The 17,904-nt window shown below is 45.1% G+C and overlaps 1 protein-coding gene across 1 annotated transcript in view; it reads left to right on the top strand.

Annotated features, from left to right (window-relative positions):
• Window positions 1–11,072: 11,072 nt before the first annotated feature.
• The window catches only part of LOC118256438 (uncharacterized), a 35,861-nt gene continuing 29,029 nt past the window's right edge, over window positions 11,073–17,904 (top strand). Inside the window, exons 1-3 of the mRNA XM_035563406.2 lie at window positions 11,073–11,174; window positions 14,132–14,206; window positions 17,336–17,441. Coding sequence (XP_035419299.1) covers window positions 14,152–14,206; window positions 17,336–17,441 — 161 coding nt within the window. The 5' untranslated portion in view covers window positions 11,073–11,174; window positions 14,132–14,151. The remainder of the gene's footprint in view (window positions 11,175–14,131; window positions 14,207–17,335; window positions 17,442–17,904) is intronic.

Here is a 17,904-nt window from a genome sequence, read left to right as displayed (position 1 = left end):
TTGTTATTGATGATCAGTCTTACTTTAGAAGTAAGCAGTTGTTTCATACTTATACAGCTGTAAATGGAATGAGGCATCTCTAACCTGTTTTCCCAGAAAGTTTATCCAGTTTACGATCAGACTCCCTAAGTTCATGGAGTGTTTTTTCAGCTTCTTGGTTTTGTCCAGTCAGAATGGAAATTATGCTTGCAGCTATAAAATAGCATATATTTCTTCTTAGATAATAGTTCCAGAAGTTTTGCTCATGACTGAACTTTTCTAGGGCATTGTCATGTAGTTTGGTATTGTAAATTCTACCCCAGTGTGTTGGCAGTGGCACAAAACAGTTAAGTAATTTTATGTGTATAAACATACATACCTATGTTCTCATTATTTAGAAACCCCTATTAGTATTAACATTCATGAACAAAGGTGGAAAGAGTAGCGCTAAGAGCGGATCTGTGGGTACTGCACAGATACTCATTTGACATGTTTTGTAAAACTTTTGTCCTGCAACTCTTCTCAAATTTCAGGTTGGCCCAGCAGTAGAGGTATTCGTGCATCAATTTTGCAGCAGTAAAAAATGGTATGTAAGCCCTGGAAGGACAGTTGCAGTGAAGTGCCTGTATTCAGATGCAATATTCTAGACATCAGGAAGAGGTTCTTCACCGAGAGGGTGGTTGCACACTGGAACAGGCTCCCCAGTGAAATAGTCACTGCACCAAGCCTGTCTGAATTTAAGAAGAGATTGGACTGTGCACTTAGTCACATGGTCTAAACTTTTGGGCAGACCTGTGCGGTGCCAGGAGTTGGACTTGATGATCCTTATGGGTCCCTTCCAACTTGGGATATTCTGTGATTCTATGAATATTAACTTTTGTGTAGGCACTGATTTATAGTCCACTATGGTGCCGATGAACATATTAATATTGTTTTTAATTGAAAATACAAGGTTGATTTTTATTTCCACTTGGATGAGATTTAATCCTCAGAAATACTCTTAGAATCATTGAATCATTTAGGTTGGAAAAGACCTCTAAGTTCAACCATTAACCTAGCACCTAACCTAAACTCTTCCTGGAGGCAGGCAGTGCTGAAGTGGAACAGCTGTGGGGCAGAAAGATGAAGAGGCATGCCAGGACCCTTCAAACAAACCCTTGCTGAAATGGTGGAACAGGAACATGCACAGAGGTCATGAGCTGTCTCATGAGTGTGCTGACTCACTTTCCTATGTCCTAATGAAGTCAAGTTTAAGCAAAAATCCACAGCTACTTATTGTGGCTACTCAGCATGGGTTACTCACTGTTTGTGGCAGTAGCACAGGGCTGTTAGGGGAGGCACAGGGGCACAAGTGGTATTTTCTTCCCCTTCTGCCCCTGCACTCTCCCCTGTGCTCTGGAGGGAATTGTCCTGGAAGGCCTGCACTTGGTTGTAGCAGCCAGAAGAGCTCTGCTCGGGCAAGGATTGGAAAGCTGTTTGCTGTAGTAGTTCATCTGCGGAGCCCCAGCTTCACTCTGCTTTTCCCTGGCCTTTTTTTTTTCTTTTTTTCCTACATAGCTACACCCCCCCCCCCATCTGCTTGTTTCCATTGGATGACTTTCTGTGCTAGGGTGTTATACCTCTTCTTTTCCCTTCAGTATTTCTCTGGTGAAATCAAACAGCTCTTCAAGAAGAGGGAGCCCTACTCCCGTGCCTTTGCAGAACCCAGAACTTGTGTTAAACATCAGGACTGTCTGGGCAGCTGGCCTGCTAATCCCCCTATCCTATGTCAGGCACAGTGCATGCATGACTGAAGTGTGATCTAAGTTAGTGTTCCATCTCCCACTTCCTCCGCTTTTGCAATCTAGAGCATTTGCTAGGCTATGTAACACAGGTACGTTTCAAATGACAAGTTGCTGACTTAACTGGGAGTGTGCAAGAGTTCTGACTTTCGGCAGGCTTCCAGGACTGCCAGTGTGATGTATTGGCCTGAGTCACACCTCTGAAGGACTAGTCTGTGTTTGCAAAAGCAGCTTATCCTCCCAGGAGAGGAGCTTCAAATCTAAAAGTTGAGACCCTCCAGTCATGGCCTTTTTAGCTGTTAGGGGGTCCCTACCAGGTCAGAGAATTACCTATTGCAGTAAGTGTATTTTTTTCTTCAGTTTGTTTTGTAAGACTGCAATGCAAATGGAGGCTTGTGCTGAGTTTTAGCCTAATTATAAGGCCATTTATTACTCACTTACAGTCATTCCCCCTCCATATATATCATCCTTACCTGGCTGCCTACCAAGGATTAGTAACCTGACTCATTGTTGTCATGAATGAGTGAAACAGGTTCCTGAGAAAAGCAGGTGTATTCCCAGTTCAGGAGAAACTAGTTCTGATTAACTGTTTTACTTTTGCAGAGAATGTCACAGGCTTACTTTTTTTGTTTTTGTTTGTTTATTTTGTTTTCTAAATATGAAGTTTAACAAGAGCAAGTGCTGGATTCTGCACCTGCGAAGGGGCAACCCTAGCTGTATGTACGGACTGGGGGACGAGATGCTGGAGATCACCCCGCAGAAAGGGATCTGGGGGTTTTGGTCGACAGAAAGCTGAACATGAGCCAGCAGTGTGCCCTGGCAGCCATGAGGGCCAACCGCATCCTGGGGTGCATTAAGCACGGCGTTGCCAGTTGGTCGAGGGAAGGGATTGTCCCGCTCTGCTCTGCACTGGTGCAGCTTCAACTTGAGTACTGTGTGCAGTTTTGGGCACCACAATATATGAAAGATTAAAAAAAATTGAAAATTAAACTGTCAGCCTCCAAAGGAGGGCTGTGAAAATGGTAAAGGGTGTGGAGGGCAAGACCTATGAGGAGCAGCTGAAGTCACTTGGATTGTTCAGCCTGGAGAAGAGGATACTGAGGGGAGACCACATAACAGTCTACAGCTTCCTCACAAGGGGAGTGGAGGGGCAGGTACTGATCACTTCTCTCTGGTGACCAGTGATAGGACTCGAGAGAAGGGCTAGAAGCTGCGACAGGGTGGTTCAGGCTGGATATCAGGAAAAGGTTCTTCACTGAGAGGGTGGCCAGGCACCAGAACAGGCTCCCCAGGGAAGTGGTCATGGCACCGAGCCTGCCAGAGTTCAAAAAGCATTTGGACGACTCTCTGACACAGTCTGATTTTTTGGGTGGTCCTTTGGGGACACAGGAGTTGGACTTGGTTCTTGTGGTTCCCTTCCAACTCGAGATATTCTATGATTCTTATCAATGCTCTTTAGAAATACGCACCTATATTGAACGGGTGTTGACAAATTCCTATCAATCACAAATTTTGTCATTGCCTTTGGAAAACTAACGATAACCCCAAGAGAAGGGTGAGAGAAGCATGAAGGTGGGGGGTTAAGCAGACCTGTGAAACAAGTTCTTGGGGGCAGAGGTAAGTTAACCAGGGGTGGGGGGGTGTCATCAGCTTTTTTTAATAACTTGTGTTTGCATCTTGTTATGGAATGTATGTTGTTCAAACAGGTTGCAAGGATGTCCAAGTGCTTATCCATCATAAGCTACAAACATTATCTAAGAAAACAAGTTCTGGTAGGTGTCACTTTCCAGCAGCATGGCCAAAAACCAAAGGACTAGAGAACCAAATGGCAGATATGTGACTTCCCCTACCCTGCTCTGTAATGTTTATCTCTGGCTCTGAAATTATGTGAGAAAGCTCTTTAGTAAATGGAGACTGAGAAGACAGTTTCCTTTCTCCTAGCCATGTCTTTTTTGTGGGAAACTCCTTAGCATGATTTTTGCAGTTTGTACGTCCAATTCGTGTAAATTTGCATTCAGATGCCTTCACATAGAGTAGGTGTTTTTCTCAGAGGAACTGTGCCTGTGCAGTGCACATGCATGTGTACACATGCACACACAAATATTTCCCACCCTCTACAGAGTGCTAAGAACAAATTCTGCCCTGGGCTCCCACATGGTGATGTATCATGATCACGTTAACCACAATTTTAATTTTTTTCCACCACACTACTATTCCTGAGGCAGCCATGCTATGCTGTCAGATTTTCATCAGATCTTGTAGCCACTGCACAGAGCCTTCAAGGCCCCCCTGCCTAAACTGCGGTGATGGGGTTGGAAGTGAAGCAATAGCTCAGCAGGAACTTGCTGACAACCTGAGGAATGAGACAAATGCACTGGTCTGGTTTTCAGCTGCAGCACTATAATCCTTACTTGGCTCTCAAAGAAGATTGCTCCAAACAAAAGAAAAGAAAACAGCCTAGCAAAGAAGAGGGCACCTCTAAGGTACCTCACTAACATACTAATAAAAATTATAGTTTACCAAATTGCTGTACCTCAGTGTGTTTTCACAGAACTGCTAATAAGGGCTAGCATCAGCACCACTAATTTGCTGAGTCCTGACTACTCTCTGTCCTTTGACAAGCTGAGGAAGCAGTGTTGAGAGGAACTTTACATCTCTGTGCTGTACTCTCGCCACAGGTGCTTTGCTCTCTTTGTCTCTTGTGCTGTCCCATTTACATCCTGTCCCTTTTCAGGCTTTCTGCAGCATGGAATTTCCACACACCCTTATTTCCACCCTTCCAGAAACATTGCAAGATGAAAGAAAAGAAAAATTGACTACAGTCCTGGAATGAACAGAGCAGGAGAACTGACTGCTGTGGCACTTGTAGCTGCATAGTGAGGAGGAGCAGATGGTTTTTGGTTTGTTTTGCTCTTAGCCAGAACACTTTCTGTATAACTGAACACTTACACATTTTGTGTTCTGAGAGCAGAGGGGCAATTGTAACAGCAAGAGTTGGTATAGTACCAATATAACCTGTGGCATGTCTTTGGTAGAGGGGTGGCTGTGTTAGACCTCTCCTAGTCCATGGATTGTGGTAGGTGCCCTAAGGAGCTCCTACCTCGGTTGCTGGTTCTGTGATGGATCAGCCGCTCCCATGGTCCTGTATGTGCTTGTACTGCACTGTATTAAGAGCAGGGCACTCAAAGCAGTGTGGTGTTTGTCCTCTGCTTGAAGGTGACTTAGTCAGTGACTAACATATCACTGGGACTTTCCTACTTGCTGCTGTTTCCCCAGCTCTTAGACATGGGGGAATTTGCCATAAGCTGAAGAGTTTGAGGTTGGCTGCTTCTCTCCAGCTCAGCCACTGCTGGTTTCACTTGCAGTAAACCACCCACACAGCAACAAAAATTATAACAGAGTGCGGAAGTACTGGACTGCCTTTTGGGGGAAGAATTTCCACACCTGGCTCAGGGTTTTAATCAGCCCCATTTTTTGTCCTAGTGCTGTACATGATTGCTGTGAAAACCAGCTCTGCACTGGCTGTGGTTTGCCCTGAAGATAGTGTTCTTGGTCCATAGTGAGCAGCCAGCAGAGGTCTCAAGGAGATGGCTCTAGCAGGCTTATGTTGTGTTGCATTCACTAACCAATACATGCAACTGACAGGCTCTGGGCTTGAAAGTTATAAAGGGCAGTTCATTTCTGGGGATTCTGCTCTCCCACTGCTTAGCAGAGGTGCTCCAAGAATACGTAGACTTCCCTAATGCTCCTATACCACGGCCTCATTCTGAGCTGTGGTGGGTCTTTACAACAGACCTTGCTGTCCTGAAGCAGCAGGAAGCTTCCCACTTCTGGTCAGATGACCTCTGCTGTTATTTGTCTCAAAAAACCTCCATCTGCGTTCTCCAGTGTGAGGGGCCAACACATTCACCTGCTGTCCATGTTGTCTCTATTTTGCATGCTGTCTGCCATTGCTTCAACTTCTTGCCACTCCTGGCACATCACTTTCCAGCTTCTGCACATGCACAGTGACTGGGTAAGCAATGTGGAAACTGGGCTGTGCAGGGTTACTCTTCGCTGATCACAGAACAGCAACCAGGGGATCCAAGCAGCTTCCTTATTCAAGCAAGAGCTTCACACCACAGCCAAAGCCGCAGTAGAGCATGGAATCCCCCAGTCCCTACATTTTGTAGGAACAGCCTTCAGATTCCTCTTCTTGCTGAGCATTGTAAAAGTTTACCAGTGCTGATTTGGATGCAGATGTACTGATGTGACATGATGTCATTGCATTAGTCCCTGTACTCTAGTGGAGCCAATAACCCCATGTTTTGGCCTTTTTAGCCTCAAATAAAATAGCTGCTACCTTCTGCCACCTTGCAATGAACTCTTACCAGCTTCAGAGCAAAACCACAGCTTCCAGCAACAGGGACAGTCCCAGGATGGTTTCAGTAAGTATTTTAGCTTCCCTGTGCAGAAATGTATTTTGAATTTTTGGAAACATTGGTTACTTTGGAACAGTCTGTTTCCATGAAAACCTTGCTTATCTCCAGTGTTGTTAATTTGCTTCAATGTATTGCAAGGTGCTTCTCATAAACTCTGCTTGTTTGTCCATCCCGCATACCTATCCCACTTTTTCTCCTAAGGAGATAGTATGTCCCTGCCAGTGATGTGAGGAGCTGCCAGTTGTGGTAGGACTGCATGGTCCGTGGGTTTGGGAGTGAGCCAGCAACGCTATTGGAGTCTGTGCACTGCCATGCAATCATCTGTAGCTTGTTGCTTGCCACATGGAGGCAGCATGCAGCACGAGCCATTAGCTTTTGCTTTGAAAGCGCTTCTACACTCACAAGTTGAAAGTAGCTGGTGTGTTTATCACCCTATTAGAGATACCAAAAGCTGTGCAAGGTACGCGGGATTGCTGTACCCAGCCCAGGGCGTGGAAGGCCTGCTGCAAAAACTTGTGGCCAGGCAGCGTGGGTGAGGCACCCTGATTTTTGACAGCTGTGGTAAAACAAAGATTCAAGAGGCTCAGGTGGGGCTCTTGCCATAAAAAGCCATATGCCAGCAGCAAGCTGTGATGTTGGTGCATCACAGGAAGCAAACAGCATATGCTGATGGATGTTGTCCCTAAATGGGTCAGTTTCTGCTAACCTGTATGAAAGGAGCAGGGAGCTCTGCCAGCACTGTTGACTCAGGGGAACACTGTGAGAGGATGTGGACTTGCTGACCTCACGCAGGGTCAGTGTCATTTCTAAGCACAAACACAGGGCATAGCCTGAAGTGACTCAGGACCAGCCTGAGACTGGCTGTGATAGAAGACGGTGGAGAGGCTGGGATACATCAGCTGAACATACATGAGAAGGCTGATGCTCAGTTTGTGAAGCTGCAGGAGCCCAGCTTTGGGATGTACCTCTGATAAACATTTTTGGGGAGGATCTGTCTTGTGGGGTATCCAGAGGGATCCATGATCTCTGAGGAGGGTGGTGTGGAAGATATCTCAGAGGGAACATACTTTCCTGTAGGCTGAATGTACACCAGCCAGGATCCAGTGTAGTAAAGCGAGAAGAGGGTTCTGGGCACGTTCTTCATGGTGCAGACGAGGGTGATGGGTCTGAGGCTGAGCAGAGCTGTAGGTTTCTGTTCCAGATGGTCCGAGTGAGTTCACAGGCGCAGTCATTCCTGTTTCTGCTTACCAGCATATATCTGGTGATTTCCTAAGAGAAGATACAAGCCTCTGTGTGCTCCCCTCCGTGTGAGCAAGATGTACATAGTCACAGCTCTGTGAAGGTAAGCCCTTTTCCTCTGGCAGGAGCCAAAGCAATGTCCTCCTACTACAGCCTTCATGGAGAAGGTGTTCAGGCTTAATGCATGTTGGGGGAAAATAAGAGGCTGAGCCCAATGTTGGTGGCTGTAAAGAAACAATCAGCAAAGGCAAAAGGGAGCCAGGAGGGCAGGGTGCTGGGGTCTGTGTGGGTGGCGCTCAGCGTTCCCCAGACTAAAGGCAATGTACTCCTCCTCTGTGCAGCATCCTGTGTGAGCTCACAGGCCACCAGCTGGGGCTTTGTTGTTTTTAAACCTGCTGCTTTGCTGACTAACACCTCCGCATTCTGCCTGGCTCATTCATATTTTACCCCATTTCCTGAGCTTTGAGGTGGTTTCTTCTATTGCTTTCCCTTCCAGTAGAACACTGTTACTCAGGCTTCAGCTGTTCTCCTGTCATTTTTTGACTCATTGCTTATGGTAATTCATGATTATCTCCCTCCTAAATGTCACCAGCCAGTATAGGTGTCTTTGCCTCTAGAATTATAATACCTGGTCTTTACCTTTGAGGATACTTTGGATATTGTTTTAATTCCACTGTGACAAGAATAAAATACAAAGGTAGTACTGATTGTGCAGATATTTTCCCCACGTCATGAACTTGATAACTGGAAGTGTCACTAACTCTCTCTTCTAGAGAAAGGAATTGTTAGCTCTAATTGTTATTTCCTTTGTATTTTTTCTTTCTGATAAATACATATAGATGTTGTCCTTCTTCCCGTCATGGTAAAATGATTCTGTCTCATCAATAACTCTACCGTAATCTAGCAAAGCCTTCCATGGTATGCCCTTTATACTTGCTGCTTGTTGGATATAGCTACTGCAGGCTGTGCTGAGGTTACAGCTGAGTGCAAGTAGTTGCCTTGTATCTTGAATCAACATAAATCCATGGCAACTGACAATCTTCAGGTCTAAGTGCTTTACTTGGGGAGCTGGATTCAGCTGCTCTGAAGTACCATGGAACCTCAGGCATCTCCTGAGGCAGACAGTGCAGAGTACCTCTAGAGCAGTATGTTCTTGGAGATAATCACTGCACAGTGAGACCACTGACTTGCTTCATTCAGGTGATAACAGGTTATCAGGACTTCTGGAGATGCTGCATTTATATCCTACATCATTCCAGGTTGGATAGAGCAGATACAGCCACTGAGAGACCTGGTGGTTCACACTGTGCTGGGCTTCCAGGACTGAAGAGGTAAGCATCTCACAAGGATCACAGAAGGGAAACTGTACAGATCTGAATTTTGGCAGTCACTGAGGGATAAACTTCCTTAAATTAAAATGAACTGTCTTAAACAATTTCCAGCTGCCACTGCTTCCCTCTCTCAGGTCTAACAACTTACCTTCAAACATGCCTCTGCTTCTGTGCCCCTAGACACTAAACACCTCAATGCCCCTGGCTCGCCCCTGGTTTTGAGAGGGGGAACAGATGTCTTGGACCATTCAGGCCAGGGATGGTGTCTCTTGACTATGCTTGCAAGGTAGCTGCTGTTAACTGGGCTGGTCAATGTGCCAGTTGTATATTGATACAATATGCATGCAGAGCATCCTGTTTATGCATCACCTACAAGCATGGCACCAGGCCTGGGCTTCTAGAAAAGGTTTGTCCCAGCAGATGCTGCCTATGGGTTGTAGATGTTGTTACTGCTGGGAACAATGTGGCATAGTACAGGGTCAAGCAGGCTGTGCAACTAAGTTAAATACTTTGCAGACAGTCAGTAATACCTTTCTGTTATGAGGTGAGCAGGCCAGGACAGTGGTAAAGCTTTTGCTCCGTGGTTACACAGGACTCTCCAAGTTATGCTAGCACTGTAATTTGTGCAGCAGAAGGAGGAAGGGACAGCATTATGTGATAGAGATTGTCCTGCAGGCCCAAACCATGCTACTTCTGAAACATGCAATAATAAGCATTTGATATTACAGAGCTAATTTTCAGAACAATAATACTGGTGGTACTCTTACGACCACACCTGCCTTATAAATTCATTTTTGCATCTAAACACTTGTATTTTTCCTCAAACTTAACTCATTAAAATGAAAAAATCATGCATTGCTTTAATATTTTCTTTATAACTGATTAGGCTGCAATTATTCTGTATTATTCTTCTCCTGGGAATATCCCCTGATATAAAGACGTCTCTCCTTGTTCCTCCCTGTATATCAACATAGAAATCCGAGAGCTGCTCACTTGTACTGTTATTAACAGTTTCCTCATGGCTGTATATTCATTGCTCTAGACTGGGATTGGCAGCCATTTGAGGATGGGGTTCTCCTTTTCAAGAAGATGTCATATATGGTGGTAGCAGTAAACTCCTGATTATTTTTTTCAAATACCTTATCAGTACATAAGAGACAGCTGCTACTACTGAATGTGGACCTGGGACCTTCTGTCATTAGCATCTGACAATCTCATACTCTCTATGGTTTGTGATTGCTGCCTCCTGGTCTACATGAGGGATGGGTTTATTTTGTTTCTAACCTACCATAAGATTGTTTTGTACCTAGACCAACCAGCCATGACTCTTCTGTATCTTCAGTTTCCCGTTATGGTTAGCTGAGCCTTGGGTTCTGGGTGTGAGCTGGCCCCTGCTGGCAGAGCATCTGCTGCTGTGCTATACCAAGTCTTTGCATCTCCTGCTGCTGCATGGTGGGTACATGTTTTTTAGCTCAGCAGGTCTTGGAGGCCAAACACACAGCACAGGCACCCTGCACCCAGCTACTTTGTGCCCACTTCACTGCTGCTGTCTCCCTGGATTGTTCCAGCTACTTGATCCTTACCCTCCTGCCACCTGACTATGCTGTATGTGCCAAGTCCTGTTCATAGTGCTGCTCCAATTCCTTTCCCCCTTGCTCAGGGGCACAAGCAGTATGCATTGTCTCCTTTAGCCCCACTTGATGTGCTGAGAAGAATAGACCATCTTCCCTCAGTGGTAGCCTTGCAATCTGCAGACCTCCAGCCCAGCTACGAGCTGCAGGCATGGAGTTAGGGCGGAGAGAGAACCCACCACCTGTGCAGGAGCCAGACCACCTCCCTGCCTGTGGTGTGAGGGTTGGTGCTGTCACCCTGGTCCCAGGGGCCATTTTAGAGACAGGTGGTAGCAGACCAAAGAGGTACTTGGGTGCCTCGGATGTGGTACATACTGTACTATTTAGTCAGGTTTAACCATTTAATGCCTTGACACTGATACCTCACCACTGCAAGCCACTAATTCTATCAGCCCCACTAGTGACCTTTGAGATCTAAGGCTTGTGAGTTTGTTTTATCTACTCTCCCACCTTTTTCTCACATAAGAGTAAGAGAGCAGAGCAATACAGTCATAAATGGTGTGTGGGTGTTTGGACCTGAATTCATTGCCTCCTCTGTGCTCACCACATCCTTCTATCGGCACAGTAATACTGATACAGTGCTGACGTCAACTGCCATCTATCACTGTATATTCCAATACACTACAGCTCCCGGCTGCACACAAGTAGGCTTTACTCTGACTCAGTGCTGATGAAAGACACCTGCTTTCCAGCTCCCGCGCATGCAGTGTCTGCATTCACAGTAGTGATTTAGCCAGGCCTGCCGTGAAGATGTTGAAGGGCTGAAATGGACAGCTGAAAGGACGGGGCAAGGTAATGTCCATGTTCCCACCAAGTTTCCCTGCTGCCAGTTTGTTACTGCTTGATATCTGTGACTTCACTGTAAATCTTTTCTATCGCTGACGTGGCCCTGTGTCCCTGTTGCTTTAGCTTTGTGATTAGGTGGCAGTGTACATTGATAATGAAGTTTTCAAGAAGAAAACTCGCTTTTCTGTGTAGCTGGTGGACTGAGAGACTTCCCCAGGCCTTCCACTCCTTTTACTTGGTTGTAACTGTGACATTTATTTTCTCGTGCTTGGAAATATCAAAATTATTATTATTTTTTTTTACTTCATATAAACTGGACTCTTAGGCTCTTTTTCCTGTGGAAATTTGACAAGTGCATATAGTTCCTGGACACATTTCAAATTGTGAGCTTAGACTGTATCCATGTTTGGCAGCTTGTAGTACCCTACTTCCAGATACTTAGCAAAATAATCTTAAATGAAAAAAGGAATCCAATCCTTCCTCTGCTGAAGAAGAGACAGCAAACTGTCTGTCTTGGCTTACAGGGAGGCCAAGACTGTGGTGCATGGCAGTCTCAAACCAGCAACATTGAGATTGGGCTTCTGCAGCTGGTCACAGCACTAAGGGGACACTATTTCACTCTGCGGTCCCAGAGCTGATGCTGGGTTACAGTCTGTGAAAGGGCATGAAGGCCTGAGGAGGAACAGCGGTAGCTCTGGGGACTCTGCATTCTCTTGGCCCATCTGAGCAGGGTGCTGGCTTCCTAGGCAGTGGGATCCCTGAATATTCTCAGTACAACAATGAATTTCTTGGCATTCTGCTGGTAGAAAGATGATTTTAAAAGGTAGTTGACAATTGCATAGTCCTGACTCTAGGACTGGTGACTTCTAGGCCTGTTCTAGACTCAGTGACCTGTTCATTTGGCACAGGTCTTCTATGAACGTGCTGCAAGAAACAGAGCTCTTGATGCTAAGAGGACAAGAGCAGATGCTGCATCAGCTGAGGAGGAGGCTGCCCATCTCCATGGTGGTTGCTTTCATGATGCAGCCAGTCTTAGCATGGAGTTGGGTGAGCATGTTTCAGGTGGCATGATAACAGGGTGCCTTTCTCAAGGGAATGAGCCAAAGGAACTTAGAGAAGAGTTGTGGATAGATGCATGGGAGCATGGGTGTGGTTCAGCAGTGGGCTGTGCCTTAGTAATCAGGGACTGCATCACTAGAAGTAGTGGTAACGACCATAATTACTGTACAGAGAATTGGGACTAGAGGGGTCAGGAAAAGATGTTTTCTCAAGGAAATGTACAGTGCAGAAAGAAGGGCTGGAGTGTGGGGAAAGAGCTTCTGTCCTACTGCTTGCAGCAGGAAAGAGAGACTAGCAGGGTGCACGGGGCTCCATGCTGAACCAGAGCAACCGTTTCATTTGGCAAAGGTGTTGGAAGGGAAGAAGTGACAGCAGCAGCAGGACTGAGGTGCTGTCACCATGGCATGTTTGTGGAGCCTCCTGAGTGAGCCCTGCTGATCTCATCTGTATGCTGTGGTGCCTTGAGAACAAGTCTCAGTGCTCACATGGGTCTAAAGGGGCTTTTTGGTAGCTGCTAAATTTATTTTGCTTTCATTATTTGAGTAAATCTGGAAAATTTTTTAACACCACAAATATTCCCCAAGTAGGAGAGGCCTCACTGGCATTCTCTCTGCTGAGTGACTGGGTGTTTGCTGCTAGTAGTAGGGGAGGTGCAGGCACCCCAGGACCTGCACCAGGCCCTGACAGGAGCCCTGTGTATCGCTCTGGTAACTGCAGCTTGCTGCCCATTCTTCATCCGTTACCTTTTTCACAGTTGCTTCCCTGCAACCCAGTGGGTTTTGCAGGGCTCTAGGACTTGTTGCTTGCAAGCATAGGTTGCAGCCAGCAGAGGGGCTCCTGTGGGTTCAGTCACTGACTCTTGCTGCTCTGTGCCAGGGCACGTGGACCCTCCCTTCTGTCTGTGCATCCTTGCAACTTGCTCCAATACAATTATGTCCCAAAGCAGATTGCTTCTCCAAAGCCTTGTCCCTGTGTAGCCTAGCCCGTTTCAGAACACTGTGCTGAAACCTGTAGTGGGTACCAACAGACAATACTCTGTTACTCTGTAGAGAGTTCATTTTAACTCGTTCTATGCATATCTATGTATTTCTATAAAAGTTAAATACTGTGAAAACAGCCTTAATACTATGTGGCTTGAGGGCCTGGTCTGGGAGCAGGGGCTGTGGGCTGAGCAGTCATTTGTATGTGGTGCTGTTTCCTCATGCTGTTATAAACATCTGGCTGTCCCCTTCTCTGAAGACTTTCCTATAGGTTCTTTTCACCAAAATGTATCAAGGCAGTCTTCCCCTGAAAAGAATGCTGTACTTCATTCTCTTCTGTTTCACGTGGGAGACTGTTATTTTTGTTTTATTTAGTCTGCCTTCATGGAGTCCCTTAACTAGATAGTCCATGCTTATTTAACCACGGGGGAGACAAATCAGTGAGTTCTCACAAACATTGCTCAGACCCACAATAACATTCAGACTCTTATTGGACTAGTTCACTGTAAAGATGTTTAAGCCACAGCAATGTCACTTCTAGTTGCAAGCCATTTCTAGTTGCAGGAAGCTGATGAAGAAAAAATGGGTTAGCACTTAACCCAAGTGTCTTCCTGTTGCATGGATAGACTGAAGCTGCAGTCACTTTGCAGCTTTCTTTGAGCACATGATGCTGGCAAGGAGCAGAGACTTCACTGATCTGTTTTATGGCCAGTTGGCAGGACCCCACCCCCTAACTCTTAGTCCATGGGAGAAATGCATATAGGAAGGCTGAGATGCCGTGCCTAAATTAGGCACTTCACTTTTAGACATGTAAATGAAGGCTAGATTAATTCCACCTCAACCTCCAACACACATGAGCAGATGGCTGAGCTGAACTCTTCTTTTTTTGTGTGTGTGGCTTTTTTTTTTTTTGCTCTTTTCCAGGACATCCAGTCAGAACCAACATGAGGAACAAACTATGGCTCAAGAGTATTTCCTTCTTCCTTTTATTCCAGTACAGTAAGTTCCCAGATGTATTTTCCTAGCTGTACACCCACAAGCCTTACCTTTTTGGCTGTTAATGTAGGCTTTGCAGAGACACACAGGACATGATGGTGCCATGGTACAACAAGCACGAGACAGAGTACTAGTGGAGAGGGTTCTGTGGGACAAGGAATTATGGGAAAGTCTTCATGGGGGCAGTGGAGGACGGATGGGAGAGGTTGCACAGCTGGGCAGAGCTCAGCCAAACTGCATCCCACTCCAGGAAGCAGCATCAATGAGGAAAACTGCGGAGGTAGTGCCTGCCTTGCACTGAAATGTCTTCTGGTGAGATGGGCTTTGGGTCCCTCCCTAGAACATTTGCCACAGGGAAGGTTCTGGTGGCTGAGAGCTGGGTATCCGTGGGACACATGCCCACTGTTGGCAGGCCAGCCAGAACAGTGGAGTGAACATCTCCTGCTCTGAACTCCTTTGCTCAGGACTGTGCTGTACAGATGGCCACTGCCTCTTTCTTGATGATTTTTACCCACCATCCAAGCTTCAGCTTGACTCAGAGCTGACTTTCTGAACATGTCAGCTGGACAGAAAAAGGCAGTGACAAGAGTGCCTGCAGGGAACAGGTGCAAGTTTAACATTTCACATGCTGCTTCTAGACAGAGCCTTGGACCTGCTCCAAACTTGAATTAGCAGAAAAGATGAATTCAGATGTATCTTTTGCCGTACAGGGCCACTGTGATGTCTAGTCTGTATTTTGTGTAATACAAGCCAGGGAATTACCCTGTATAATCTCATTTTGGACCAGACTAGATCTTACTGTTAAAAGTAAAATCCTTTGTTCTTTGTTTCTGAAGCTGCCAAGAATGGAATTCATCCTAGATTTGACTGGGTTATTCTAACATGTAATTATTCCCTTACCAGTAAAAAGTTCACCTCTTCTAAATTTTGTTAGCAAATTCTTGCATAAAGAGATATGTTTGCAGCTTCCAGCTGCCTAGGAATAGTAGACCCTTAATTAATATCATAATAGCATAGAAGAAGGCTAATTAGCGATACATTAGCTTATTAATACTTGCTGCCCTCTCTGAAGGAAAGCAGAGGTATTAGCCCCCTTTTTTATAGAAGAGTAAAGTTAGGCTAAGGAAGAAAAAGTGTCTTGTTCTCGACTGGAATAAGAAGTGTCTGTACCAGGGGCCTCAGGAAGCCTGTTGAGGGCTCAAAATGAAAAGTTAAAATTGAAATGAAACAAAATGAAGTTAATGAAAATTTCAGGACAAAATTCTGAAGTCAGAGTGAAATGAAAAAGTCAAAATGAAACAAAATAACAACCACATAATTTGAATCACATACAGTTTAATAAAACACGTGTACACACTTGGAGCCAGAGTCTGTTGCAAACATCCCCAAACTTCTGTCACCATCCTACCTCTTCAGGGATCTCGTACACAAAATTTGAGTGCTGCTCAGAACTCACTTAGGGAAAACACTGTGCGCCCTGGTGCCATATGACTTGCAAGAAATTTTATGGTGAGCAAAGTCGGGGGAAAAGTTGGGCTTTGTTTTCCTTTTAATTTACCCTGGCCTGGAATTAGGCTGCACCCTATACTGGGCATACCTGCTGTGCATTGTTACCGTAAATGCAAAGACAACTTGTTTATGAGGATTGTTATTTGATCTGGGGGGGTGGAGTGGATGTTTCTGGTCCACAGAACACTGCCACATCTTTTCTCTTTTAATTTAAAACTACTACCCCTACGCTCCCTGTTAGAGAGTCCCTCCCCATCTTTCTTATAAACTCCCTTTTGTAAGGCTGCAGCAAGGTCTCCCCAGAGTGCAGCTTCTCTAACTAAGCAAGCAGCAGAATGGCAAAGAGAGGAAAACTAACAAAAATATTGGCATCAGAGGATTTGGGTGTCTGATGGCTGTGAACTAGTGTATTCCCATCAGGACAGGGACAGCCTTGAGAATAAGCAAGGACACATGCATGATTTGATGTAACTACCTTGATACCTTCCCCTAGACAATGACAATTTTACTCCCATCAAAAAGGGGTGATATTGTACATGCAAGAGATCAGTTGTAGTAGACATGGTTTGCACTACCATGATATACTACATCTCCTCATAGTTATTCCTAGGGTAACAGGAGAGGCTTTTGTCAGCCCATGATGCTGTCAAGAAAGGACTCACCAATGCAGATGTTTCTCACTGTACTGTGGTCTTCCCTGCCTTGAAATTCAGGGAGATAGACTATGTCATGCATAGAAGAATAGTTTTTTTGTACAGCACATCTCAGATGCTGATATGTGAGAAGAGCTTCTGCAGAATAATTAAAAGCATAAATGCTGTTTTGTGACCACTTACAAACAAGCTAATTTTCTTAATGACCATAGTGTTACTTCTACAATTGCCCCTCACATTCTCTTTAGCAGTCTGTTTCAGTTTAAGTGATTGATAAATTGTGCCGATGTAGTATCAGAATGATTTATAGAAATTATAATAACTAGAAAGCTGCGATATCTTTTTGCCAAAATTCCATGAAAAGCTTATTCCAAGTTTATGGAGCTGGACATGAAAAGCATTGATGCTGCAGATATCAAGCTGTAGAAAACTGTAAACAGAGAGAATGGTAATGAAAGAATTATTAAAATAGCACTTTTAAAATGTGCAAAGTACAATGAATGCTAGATTAGCAAAGGGCAGTTCTAAAAATTTAGGAAGTTATGTCATTAAAATGCTTGAATATGCTATTATTTCTGGTTGGGACACCTTGTCTTTTTTATGTGCTACATAAGCTAGGCCTCTTGCAGAAATAATATGCAACTCTGGTGCAGTGACTGTGTAAGAGGAGACAGAGATACGTTTGAAAATTCAGCCACCGTTTGGGCATTTTCTGGTATTTCTGCATGTAATTTGCTGCAACAGCATTTAAAAAGATTTTTCTTTAACAATTACCTGGCTGTCAATGACTCACCTTCCTGCAGAGATGGAACACATTTGTACGCCACGACTGGAGATTTTCTGGGGGTTTGGTGCAGAGTGGTCTGTTCTCTTCTGATGCAGTAGGAGCCCTACGGGCTGTGTATGTTGATAAAAATTCTGCTTGTTTCAGCATGGAAGCTGATATTGTTTTTTCTTTTCAAACCTACAGCTATGTGTTGTGAAAACCTCACTTGTTTTGTGGACTATGTACAGACCCTGTCCTGTATCCTGAGAAATGACCTGAGTGCCAATTCATATAACGTTACTGCAACATGGTATGTCTTAGTAGGATGAGGCAGCAGGAACTTCTAACACCGCTATAGTGCAGTGATGTCCTTCTGCTGTCTTCCTTAGGTAGGGTTCTCCTTCCTCCTGCCATGCTGATGTTCAATTTGTACTTCATACTCCAGTTGTCATCTGGCTTCTCCACTAGCAAAGAATTCCTGGTTCCTGCAGCCACTGACTGCGCTGCTTGTTACTGATTGCTGCACTGACTCTGGCTTCCTTGGCGTTGTTTCCTCTCCTGTGCTGGGAATACCCTGCCCATTACTGCTTACAATGGGCTTCCACTTTTATGTGCTGACAAGGGATCATGCAACTTGTCCAAGCTTTGTATAGCTGCTGTTCTGCCCCAGCCAGGAAGTGGGTGCAGTCCTGGGCTGTGCAGTCCTAATGGTCAGCTTTTCTTTAAAGCTTTTCTTTCCACAAACACTTCAATGTAATTTTTCTGTTTCTCTC

This window comes from Cygnus atratus, chromosome 15 (genome assembly GCF_013377495.2).
Source record: "Cygnus atratus isolate AKBS03 ecotype Queensland, Australia chromosome 15, CAtr_DNAZoo_HiC_assembly, whole genome shotgun sequence".
Lineage (NCBI taxonomy): Eukaryota > Metazoa > Chordata > Aves > Anseriformes > Anatidae > Cygnus > Cygnus atratus.
This window is presented reverse-complemented; position numbering and strand designations above follow the sequence as displayed.